The 12,759-nt window shown below is 33.2% G+C and overlaps 1 protein-coding gene across 5 annotated transcripts in view; it reads left to right on the top strand.

The window, feature by feature from the left end:
- Positions 1-12,759, top strand: part of LOC128988874 (phosphatidate phosphatase LPIN3) — a 40,534-nt gene that overhangs the window by 15,547 nt on the left and 12,228 nt on the right. For 3 of the 5 annotated variants that reach the window (XR_008490439.1, XM_054410606.1, XM_054410604.1), the window contains exons 2-6: positions 5,570-5,760; positions 6,381-6,601; positions 7,297-7,753; positions 8,149-8,288; positions 9,958-10,029. Coding sequence is in view for 4 of the 5 variants with exons in the window: in XM_054410606.1 (XP_054266581.1) it covers positions 5,572-5,760; positions 6,381-6,601; positions 7,297-7,753; positions 8,149-8,288; positions 9,958-10,029 (1,079 nt within the window). In the remaining variant the exon portion in view is untranslated. Of the gene's footprint in view, positions 1-874; positions 1,191-5,569; positions 5,761-6,380; positions 6,602-7,296; positions 7,754-8,148; positions 8,289-9,957; positions 10,030-12,759 lie in introns of those variants that run through there. The other 2 variants (XM_054410605.1, XM_054410607.1) reach the window with 2 other exon arrangements.

The following is a 12,759-nucleotide window of genomic DNA, read 5'->3' as shown; positions in this document are numbered from 1 at the left end:
GGTGAAACATTTTAAATCTAAACATTAAATTATCTCTTATAGACCTAATAACTATAAAACTACTGTATAAACTTAAATATTACAAAACAAATAGTTTAAATACAGTACAATGATTACTGGGTTGTGCATAATATAAATTTAATTTTATAATTAAATAATTTATAACAATTTGTGTAATTTGAACTATCCCCTTTGAACTTTCCCTTTCGATCCAAACGCAATTCACTCAGTCCAAAAACGAAGCAATACGTAGCCTACAGCCTATTGACGGTTTCACCATTCGGGTGGAATACATGATTTCCATGTGACAACTTAACTACTTTAGCACATAATTTAGTGAAAATAAAAAAAATAATAAATAAGAAAATTTAGATTTCTACGCAGATTTTACAGATAAATCGTACTTTGGTTTGACCTAATATTGTTTCTTTTAGGGTTTGCAGTTTATAGAATCAATTTTATTCTGGATAGAGAATAAAACACAAATATTTATTCATCCAGAGCTTAAGTAGTTAATGCCTAAGTGCGTTGAACTCGCGCGATGATGTGTACATGGAGTATACAAACATCAAACATCGCGCCACTTTCGTAACCGGCATCCTTTGCGCTCATTGGCTGTTCCCTCTCGCCTGACACCCCCCTCCGCTGTGTGGCAATCAGCTGATATTATGTGACGTATCTGGCAGGCAAGGCTGTGTTAGCAGTGTTGCCCCTTTGTTTTGCCGATCGTAACAGCTGTTAGTTTTAGTTAGCTGAGAGGTGGGGGAGTGACAGTAATGTTACAATACAAGTTACAAGGAAACGGGGAGAGAGGGGACGAAGAAGGAAAGGAACAAGAATATTGAGGAAAGTGGAGTGGATGCTAGAGTAGGTACAAGTGCAAGTGCAAGTGTCAAATTTTTGTTTGTTTTATAATTATTTGTTCCTTTCTTTCATCAAATTAACCAGTGTTGGCAGTGTTTACTAAGTCCTTGGCTGCTGAATCACTAAAATTTCTCAGTGACATGTAGTTTACTATGTTCAGAAAGTCTTTGTCGGCTTATCTGTGGAAAAGTGCGCGTCTGTCATATCAGAAGAAAACAAAGGACTTTGTTCAGGACGAGACATACTGAAGCTAGTGCCTTAAACATTATTACTGTACTTTACTTATCTAGCAGAAGTTAGGAATAGTTTCACTTTCGATGTCCATTGTAAGTAGGCCACAGGGGTTTATGTGGATTATCAAATTAAGTTAAGTTAGCCTAGTTAAGTGGGATTAAGCAGAGAAAGGTTGCACTTAAGCTTACGTCCTACATTTAAGTTAGGCCTGCTAAGTTATTATACATTATACATTAACTACCAGCTGATTATAAAATGAAACTGTTCTAAACTAAACCTAACCTTAACCAAACTGCAGCATGTGGGTAAATAATGTAGGACATAAAATAAAGTGTAACCTAGAGAAACTTAAACTGTATGCTGTTAGCCTAACTCCTCTAAGGCCTATTAAATTAATGGTAACTTACACCTAACTTAAACTAAAGGCTCGACCATAAATAACGGATTGGTTGTATATAAATGTCAATCAGCTGGTTGTTACTTGTAGAATTTTCTTTGTTGGTATTAAACAACGGTAAATGTCATGCCGTTTAAGTAATCATGGATTGTTGGACAGTACAACAGCCGTGCCTTTTGCATTGAAGCCCATTTTAATTATAAGGCGCCCTAGAAGGTTTTCGCCTTCAATGAGCTGAAAGAATCAAAAGCAACAACGAGAGTTGATAAAACGTAAGACGTAATGTAGGACCACCTTGATTGGGGTTCTGTACAACAACCAGTTTGTAGGGATGTAAATTCAAATCGTCATGTAAGATACAATTTAAACTGGTCCTAACTTAGAAACCCCTGAAGCAACAGAATGTTTTCTTGTTAATCTTTTTGGACTTCGGCGAGCGGACTCCTGAACACTTGCGATGTTCTCATCTGTACTTTACTTTACAGACTTTTACCTCCCCGGACTTTTATTCTTGAGAACAGGTCCCTTAGTTCTCAAATTAAACACTCACCTATTATTGATAGTGTTCCTAGAGAGAACCGCACCATGACGACAAACGTTGAATGATTTTGAAATAACCGCTGAGTTAAGTTGTAACATTAAATCACAGACTCGTTACGGTATTTTAAAAATAGGCTTCAATTCAAAAGGCGCGGTTGTACTGCCTAAAGATCGATTATCACGATAATACAAAGTGAAGTAGGCCTATCTGAGTGGGAAGTATCAAAGTTTTGCCAGAGTGGTTCTACTGTTGTAATTTGTAACCTTCCCGAAAACTTAAATTAGGCCTAAGTTAAGCTTAGCCTATGAAAATAACCACTGAAAATAAAAACTGATGAAGCTTAATGACCTATTCTTTGTTTAAATTTAATTTATTACTACGGTCCTTACCCGGAGTGTCCATACCAGTCCTTTACAATTAGATACACAAACATGCAACGGGTATGCCTAATTAGCCCTAATTAGGCCTACCGAACTCAATGAGATAAAAGTAATCTTGTTGGAGCAAATTTACATATTATAAGTTAGCCGGTTATGTAGTTATTGAATTACAGTAGTGATTTCCTAGGCTACTAAATGATTTTGTCATCAACTGAATATAAGGCCTAAGTTAATATTTAGGCTAATAGGCCTAAGTATATTGTCAGATCATAATAAGCTATATAGGCCTATTCGGCCTGAGGCTGGTGAAATCCAAAGAAAGTGTTGTCCTACTGGCCTAGAGCCAGATATATCTGGAAGATTCTGTTGGACCAGAGCCAGGTCTTCGTGCTAAGAATGACTAAAGACCCTGCATTAACTAAAATGTTTCCTAAGCCTACGATGGTTTTTTTGTACTTACCCTAAGTTTATTTCTATTAAAATGCTTCTTGATCCTAGCTTAGCATACGTATCCTACATTTATATTTTCATTGTGAATGGAACATGAAAGTAGCCTACGTTAGAAGACGTTCTGCTGTAGAAGTCATTATCTCCTACATTGTAGACCCAGGTTTCCCTGAAAAAATTTGAACACAAGACCTAGTGTTATTAATTATATATTTATTTTTTTTGCTACTAACGGTTCAAACGAACCAATTTACATTTTTCTTATCAAACAATTCATTTTCAAGATGACTAGGCCTATACTAAAGGTCAAGCCAAACATGCAATGGGACTGTCTTAGTTAATTAATTTCAGTAAATAGCAATAGCAATAAATAACAATAGCAATAAATAACAATAATAATGAATAACAATAGTAATAATAACTAAAATAGAAAGATTTAACTGGTAGCTTGGAAACAACAAAAAATCAATTTAGCGTATTCCAGTCCAAAATTCTTTTTGAAATATTCACCACTCATACAGAAAAGGTTGATTTTATCCGGTAGGCTATGTTACCTTGAGCGAAGTGAGAAGTTTCTTACTAAAACGTAATGTTAACTGAACTGTAATTTACAAAGAATGTAATAAAATGATTTCATTGTACATTTATTATAACTAGCTGTTACCCACGGGCTTCACCCCGTTTGACATCATAAGTAGCCTATTAATAAAACTATTGATTGGTTAAGTTGACCTGAAATAAACAAAATACAGTAAAAAAAACAAATAATCACACCTGATTTTAATAAGGTAAACTTAATAAATTGAAAGAAAAACAAATAAGTACAGCTGAGGTATTTTTAACATTAGGTATATGAAAAGTTACCTTTAGAAAGGAATTACAACCGTGCAATTTATGACATAATGGATAGTTTTGCGCAAGGTTTCTCGTCATGACGAACATTTCAAGTATATGGTATATGTGACTTGTAGTTTTCTCAAAAGTTCATCGGTACTTTTGGCTTTATTGAGCGAAGCTCACTTTCCCTCACTTTGTAACTTCTTTGTTAGAGCATCAGAATGTAATGGCTTGACCAATTGATATGAAATTTGGCCAACAGCTAAAGAATACTGAGCACAATGTTTTGGTAAAAAATATTTGCAAATTTCCTTCTGGATTTTATTTTACGGGTCACACAATTTCGCTTGTTATTTTAATGTAAGTTGGAAGAAAAATTATATTGGGTTTATGACATATGGGTTTATTTTGTTTCATTTGAATAAGATAAACATATGTTAATTGTTTGTAACTGTTTTGTTTACATTTAAATGTTTACTTTCATCCTAGGTTAAAGTTGGAAAGTAACAGTTTATCAATGGAAGTAACCGTTTTGCTATATTTGTTTTGAACATGCCTCAAGGGCCACGTCTTAATATTGGTCGTCGCACCAATAATGCAAATATTGTAAGAGAGTGGCGTCGTGAACAAGTAGAACCAGATGAAGCAGTGGCGGAAGAAGCTAATAATGATAGGCAGTTAGCTAATCAATTCCAACATAAATTGGATGCACTAAAATTTTAAACTTGCACTAACTGTCATCGCCAACAACTAACAGCTTCAAACCAATCACCGATTTGTTCTCGTTGTCGTTCAAATGCAACTAAATTCACGGCGTTAAATAATATGGATGTGTCAAGTGTCCCAAAAGAATTAACTGACCTGACGATTGTAGAACAAATTTTGATTGCACGAGTACATCCCGCTATGCGCATTTACAAAGTACAAGCAATGGTCAGGATGGCCAGTTTCACTACAAAGGTAACATCATTAATGTTGAGCAAGATATTAATGAAATAGCATCTGTCTTACCTACACTGCCCGAAAACTTAAAAGTAATCATTGTTCAACGTCAAGGCGTCTTTGGCCATATTGATTTCAAAGTTCGAAGTGAAAAACTACAGCAAGCACTTATTTGGCTGAAGGCAAATAACCCATTCTATTTTGACATAACCATTAGTGATGAAGCGCTACACCAACTACCAGTCAATGATTTTGTTCACATACTATCAGATAAATTTGTCATTCTTTAGAACTTAAATAATATCGTGCAAAGAAACGGTGAATCTGTTGATAGGGAACATATTGTAGGTTGTTAGCTGCTTTAGCCATTGACAATCTTTAAATAATGCTTCGCTCATTTATGCGCCTAAAGTGTAACGGCAGACCACCCTAGTATACTATTGTGTGTTATTTTTACACTGGGTGACCAAAATTCTCCCCCCCCTTTTTCAGCTCTTCCCCTGGGGTTTGTCAGTAAACTCTTAGCAAATTGCAATAAAGAATCTTTAGAAACAAACATAATACTGTACCACTTAGGACAGACAAATGAGGACATTTAAGTAGGTAGGCTTATAATTAAAAACAAAATCCTAATCTTTTACCAGTTAAAAGTTTGTCGGCCTCCTCCTATTGGCCGTCCTGGTCGACGTCTTATAGTCTCCATTACCTATGTCAAAAGTTTTTTTGGTTATGTTTTGATTTTGTGCAAATAAAACCTGGTTTAAAACGGTGATACATCAATCTTTCTCCAATTTTAGTATAACCAGCTGTTTCAAATATTAGTGTCAATTTCAAAATATTCATCTGTTCTCAGTTAATAAAATATAAGTTATCAGTGCTCTTTTCAAAAATTTTCTCAATGTTAATTTGGTTATCTTTTTTCTGCAGTTATGCACAGAATGAACTACCTGGGTAAGTTTATCAGCAACTTCCGATATGTGTACAATGAGATAAATGGAGCAACTCTGACTGGAGCTATTGATGTAGTCGTTGTCGAACAACCGGACGGAACCTTCACCTGCTCCCCCTTCCACGTCCGGTTCGGAAAGATTGGGGTGTTGAGGAGCAGGGAAAAAGTGGTAAGCTGTTTTCAATTGAAGAAAATTTGAAGCTTTTAAATATTTTGCGGTCCTGGATTAATCTGAGGGACAAGATTAATTGTGATTATGAGTAGACCTAATTTATTTAAATAAAATTGATAAATAAAAATGAAAATGTATTATTATGTACATATTTGTTTTGTAGTTTACAAAATTAATAATCAGCCGAAACTTAACCATCATTCAGTTAAAGTGTTTTGGTTAAAGATAGAGTTCTTCACATGTTGTTGATTCGAGTATCTTAATTTAAATTTCCTAGAAAATGCTTGCTCATTCTCTCCTTCTTTCTGATCACTGTGAAGTAGTCATTGTAACTTCTCCCAAGCTGTGACAAAACTTTGAAAATTGTATTCCTTTTAAGTTGTTCGACAGAATGACAGGAATGGTTGGAGGAATGACAATAAACTATTTGAATTTCAAAGATAAGATTATTTGACAAGATCTTCAGAAAAGTTTGTGCTAATAATTAGTGACAATCCAATATTTATTATAACAATTATCAACCACTTTTCAAACATAATCCATTTCATACATATTCATAACTGTTATATTTTATATGTGCAGCAATTTACCATTGACTATTATGGTTTTCTTTACAGGTTGATATAGAAATTAATGGAGAACCAGTTGATATTCATATGAAACTTGGAGAGTCTGGTGAGGCTTTCTTTGTTGAAGAAGTTTCAGCTGATGAGTTGGGAGATGACTCTATTCCGCCACATTTGGCTTGTTCGCCCATTCCACGAGAGGGCAGTTTTCATGAGCGGTACATGCTCAAAGACAGCCCACTACTCGTGGACAACCTTTGGGACCGGCAAATGTGAGTGTAAAAAGTGTAGAAAATACAGTTTTTTTTTATTAGCGAAATAACTAAGCTATCTTACTTGAGATTCCAATAACAAAAAGTTTAATTCATATAAAATATATGCTGGACTTCGGCAGTGCTAAAGATTTGAATGAGGGTATGATCGATCAGTAATTGTTTTTTGCGCAATCAATTTAATTTGCGGTTACTGCACGTTTGATGCCTGAATGATGGATTTTTTGTCTGTTTGGTGATTCATTGTTTTTATTTGATTTGTGATGTATAAAGATTAAAGATATAAGGGGTTTTTTCTCCATAGTAAAGTAAACTATAGTAAGTATATTTTCATTTCTTATTGTTTTCAGAGCTTTCTTCTGCTAACACGGATTTTCTTTTCGTTGGATCGGCCACTGTCTTAGCTGGTCCGACTTAACGAGATTGTACTGTAGTAGAATCTGATCTAAAACTTTAACAACCAATTTGATAAAAGGGTAATATGGGACAGTGCTATCAATCATCCTTAAAATAAAAATGATCTGATGATTATAACGATAATGGTATGAGTATGGAACTATTATTCCTACTATGATACCAATTATAGACAACTGTAGTCTAGTAAAATGCCATAATTATGTTCAAAATTTTCCTTTATCACATTTCAAATCCTAGATTAAGAAGACTTTTTCAAATTTAATATTTTTTCATTTCAGAAGCGATGAATTGAATGAAGCAGAGGAACTGTTGAGAAAGGAAGGAGGTATCGAGATTGTTGGGACACCAAAGATAGTTGTGGCCGGTGGCGGAAGTGTGGTGAAAACATTCAAGGCAGAAACTGTAGAGTTAGAATCTGTGTCTACGCGTAAACTTAGTGCAGCCAGTGCGGAGTTTAAACCCATTGTCCATGACAAAGACAGTTCTTCAGAGGCTTCAACCGAGTCTGTGCCGAACAAAGGTGCAGTTATCGAGGTGAAGGAAGAAGAAACAGTACTGACGGAGCGGATATCTTCGTCTCTGCCCGGCAGCAAACGCAAGCGTAGGAAGAGGTCGATATTGAAGAAGAAGAACAATAACAATAATAATGGTCACCAGAGGAAGAACAATGTGGAGCAGATTGAAGCTGAGAAGAAAGAAGATTGTGAGATATTCCAAATGGAAGATGTCGATCTGGTATGTCTAACTTGTTTTAATTGATATACAATTTGTTAAAATATTGAAAATTAGGCTGTAGGCAAATGAAGAACTTTGAACCAAACAGTTTCATTGCCAGATAATGTGAAATTAATATACAACTTTCATCGCTTTTTTTATCCATGCTAAAAAAAAAAAATGGTAAAATTTTTTTTTATAACCTATTTCGTTTTCGTTGGCTTTAATGTTTAATGTTTATACATTGTCATGGAACTTAAATCTAAAAATCTCAAGATACTGTAACTTAAAAATACATATATACATGTATACATAATATAGATAGCGAGCTATTTTAAAAACTGGCATAATTTGTTCGTGTTAAATATTGAAGGTTCATAAACAGTAATACACTATGGTGATATTTTGATTAACAGAAAACGTCGACTCCTAACAGTCAATCCATCATCAGCGTAGATGTAGAAGACAACAACATTGAGGAGTTGGCACGAGTTGAAGAACATTTGAAAACTGATATTCACTTCTTTAGCGACACAGAAATCACCCCAGGCTGCAGGTTGGCTATATAATATTTATTTTTTAAGAACAATTACACAATCGATTTAAGTATTCCCAAATCCGACTAACATTTTATAAAGTTAAGTACCATCAAAACTACTTTTGGTTATTCATATTAATTCTTTGTTTAGTCGTTTTTTTTTCTAAGTTTTATAACAAATTAGAGAAGTTATTTAAATAATAAAGCTTCATCAAATACTCTGTAATGTATTAGATACAATAAAGTCGGACATTTGCAGCACTTGTGAACTTTTCAATCTGAGGGCAAAAGGTTGCATGTTAGTGAACTAAGGTCACCTTGATATAGTGAAATCTTTTGCATTAATATGCGGTACTGCCTTAAAATAATATGAAAAAAAAGAAAAAAACTGCTTTGAAAAAAAATCTCCGTTTTTCAAAGTTTACTTGTTAGAAGTACAATAGAGATAATATCCAATTGTTAAAATTTTATCAAGTGCCTTATATCAGTTCTAAATCAGTCACAATGCACTAAATCTGTGGAAAATTTTTACCAGTTTGGTTTAGTACAAGATGGAATATTTTTGAGTTTTGTGTTGAACCCAAAATTGAACTTGGCAACAGAATTGGCAAAGTAAAGACAATAACTCTCGAAGATGACTTGGCAAACTAGAAGCAACGACGAGTAAACAACCAAGACAAACATTACTTGCATCCAAGGCTTCGGTTGTGTAATGTTGTCTGAAAAAATATCTGATTGTGTACTGTTAAGTGCTTTATAGGTGAAATTCATTTGGCTTCAAAGTCCAAGTCATGTTTCACTTGAAAATTCAAGTTGCTTAATTCACAAAACTGTTAAAAATCTATTAATTGCTGATTAGTCTATTGTAATGATCACAGTTAGAGGGCTTGCCAATATGTTAATTGTCTAAGTACAGAGATATTGTTTTTCTCGGTTATTAAAGGTTGTAATTTTTAACATATAAATGTATTTGTTCCAAAACTACCCCAATTAGTTAAGAGTACAAAGCTCTCAGATAACTTGTATAAATGGTTTCACCAATGACTACAAACAATTATCCACTCTTAATGTAGATGAAGGCAGTAAATTAATACATTTTATCCAATTATTAGTCTGAAAACTGTAGGCCTACAGAGAAAGTTAAGAATATCAAAAGCAAAATCTTGAAAATCATTTCATGGGTATGAACACAGCGATTAATTAAAGAGATTCTATGGTCTTTTATCTTGATTTTAAGGTCTATCTCGAGGTTTTTTATGATACGTTTTCCTTTAAACTTATTGTTGTGTTTAAAAATTACATTAAATTCAGGTCCAAATTGTCTTTGGTATATATTAATGCATGGCGTGCAGAGTCAGTTCTAATAATAAGCTAGAGAAATGCAAATCAAAGAATATATTTTAAAACGTTATTAGACATACCATGACAAAATCCTATTGTGACATAGTAATATTCTCGTGAATTTAAGACCGTAGATTAATCTGTTTGGTTATAACATGTACTGAAGCAGAATTTTATAAACTAAAGCTGTAGTCTCAACTTAAAAGGATTGTAAAATTAAGTAATTATGTAAAATAAGTCAGGAACCGGATATCCAAAGGTTTTTCAAATCCCATTATATCATGTTGAAAAATATGGTTTTGACTTAGTATTTTGCTGAATATTTTACATAATATGTAACTGACAGGGCTGTACGGGACACAACAGCGAGTGATGGCTCGTTTCATGTGATCACTGCGTCCAGTATCATCACTGTTTTGTAACTAACCTAACCTAACCTGTCGTGTCTCGTTAGCTAGCCCTTCTGCCTGCACTAACCTACTTGATAGCATGAGAGAGTTGGTGTGGTTGAACAGATCTAACTTTTGTGTGCATATTAATTTTGAATAGTCATTGAAAGATTAATAAAATATTTTATTTATTAAAAATTACATATCCAAACCATCTCATTGTTGGAAATAAGACTTACAAGTTTTGTAACTTAGTCGGTGTGGTACAGATTATGTATACTAATAAAACATGCTCTCTGTGATGTTTCTTAAAAAAAGAAAAAAAAAATGGTAAAAAGAATAATGGTTTTTGGAATTAGCTAAATCAGGGTTTCTGGTGATCAGTAAAAAAAAGATATGACTTTTAACTGATATCAGTGATATGGCAATAACTGTTACATTTCATAAACAAAGTTGTATACCGTACAATATCATTTATTTCAAACATACCAAATAAGCAAGTTTGTATGTTGTTTCCTTCCATTGGCCTACTCAGTGTCTGTTGATGTATTTGATGACATCTTCAATATTATTTTATTGCATGAAGTTTGTTAACTCAAACTGATTTTTATTTGATTTTTTCTAAAAATTTACCCCAATATTTTGTTTTTGTGAACGTAACAAGTAATGTTGATAACATGCATGTTCATAGCATGTGAAAATTCGGCCAAATGTTTATGGTGGTTTGCCAAAACTTGTACAGTGCACGATATTTGTAAAAAAAACAGTTAAGGCCTAGCCAATTAGTGTTATTTTTACGTAATTATGGTGGATTAAACCCAACTAAATCCCATTGGATGTACCTAAGTAGATCAATTATATTTTTATAACATTTAGCCATTACTTTTCAGACTAAAATAAAATACAGATGAAAATACAGTTTCAAACCATGTTGTAACTTTGTATCAACAACTGACCCTAACTATCTTGTTCATTTTCTTTTTGTCAGTGATAGTCAAAATCAACACAGTCTTCGGTTAAACAACTTTTTGTTCTATACACTGATAAGCAAATTAAAAAAATAAACTGTATCAGCAATCTGACACATCCTATCTCCCATTAGCTTGTCAACGACCTTTAACATGGGTAAGCGCTGGGACTAACTATGATATTTTACAGGGAAAATCACAAAAGTTGCAATAACTTTAGAACCTTAATTGTTACAGCCATGGGAGGTTGCACTATTTTGTTTAGAATTATATTATTGACAATATATTTATTGTAATCAAAACCGTCTTTTTTTCCTAAAATCCGATTATTTGTTATTTTGATGGGGTTTTTATGGGAAAATAACATACAATAACTTTGAACTGTTATTTTTATGGAAATGGAATTTGTACCATTTTGTTCAGAATTCAAAGGATGTCACATAATAAAATTTTATCAAAATTGTTATGCCCATTTTTGAGAAAATACGATTTATGTTATTTTTATGTATAGGTTTTTATGACAAAATTTCTAAAAATCTAAATGTCAAAATACCCCCGCCGCAGCAAACCTGCAGACTAAGCGAATTTCCATTTGCCTGATTGGATTTACACTAAAATGTCTCCTTAAAAATATCACATTTATTCCCTATTTAAATCAAATCAGTTTAACACATACTTAGGTTTGCTGCAACAGGGAGGGTTAAAGTGTTTTTTTATGTAAAATGTTAATAGTTAGTAAGAAATAAAAACATTTTCCAAATTTGGGCAAAATATGTTAATAAATAAGCAAACTACAACAGTTTACTTATCCTCCATAAGAATAACATGGAAATTTTAAATTTACAATTTTTTTGAATTTTCTCCGTAACCATTAGGCGCATTATAACGCTTCAATATACTAAATTATTTGTTTTTTTAAGCTTTACAAAATAGTTTGGAAAGAAATTGCAAAAATTTAAGTTTTTTGGGCCAAAAATGGGAAAAACCCATTTTTACCCCATAAGAGCCCCCATAAACCCCCGTTCCCATGGTCCGATCATGCTGGTTCGCGAACTCGTTCGAATAAACGTAGGTTTACACGTTTGTACCAAATTTCATCAAAATCGGATCATTTTTGCTCGAGTTATCGCGCTAACGGACACATATATATATATATATAAATATATATAAATATATATATATATATATATATATATATATATATATATATATATATATATATGAATTTGAACGGATGCTATTTTTGGCCTCTAGGGACCTCAAAACGAAAAAAAAAATCGGTCCCGGGTCCAGGTCTTACCATGAGTACTACGGTAATAGCTTATTCCCTATATGGGAAATTCGCTAAAATGAAAAAAAAAACGCCTGGAGATACCATGGATTAATATCTACTGTACATACCAAATTTCATGAAAATCGGACTACAGGTGTAGCCTGTAGTTCTGTACACATCCACACACAGACATCACTTCTTTTTTGGGCTCAGGGGAACCCAAAACGGATATATCCACTCCAAACTCAAAAATGTTTACCAAAACATTACTTTCTCCATATAACTATGTATAGAGGGAGAAAGTAAAAAATCAGTCAATAATAAAGTATTTGAGTTTGACAGTCTTAAATACGATTTTTGTACTACAAGTTCGCTGAGTATATACAAAATGTAATTTCTTCACAAGTGTACTAAAGAATTAGTTATTTGGCAACACTTTGGATTGTAGGGGTTATTTAACAGTATTTTATTTGAGGGATTTTTGTAAACGTTTTCCATTACAATTAGTAAATATGACA

Source organism: Macrosteles quadrilineatus, unplaced genomic scaffold (assembly GCF_028750875.1).
Source record: "Macrosteles quadrilineatus isolate MER2022 unplaced genomic scaffold, UCM_ALF_1.0 Scaffold_3__2_contigs__length_128488019, whole genome shotgun sequence".
In the NCBI taxonomy this organism is placed as follows: domain Eukaryota; kingdom Metazoa; phylum Arthropoda; class Insecta; order Hemiptera; family Cicadellidae; genus Macrosteles; species Macrosteles quadrilineatus.
This window is presented reverse-complemented; position numbering and strand designations above follow the sequence as displayed.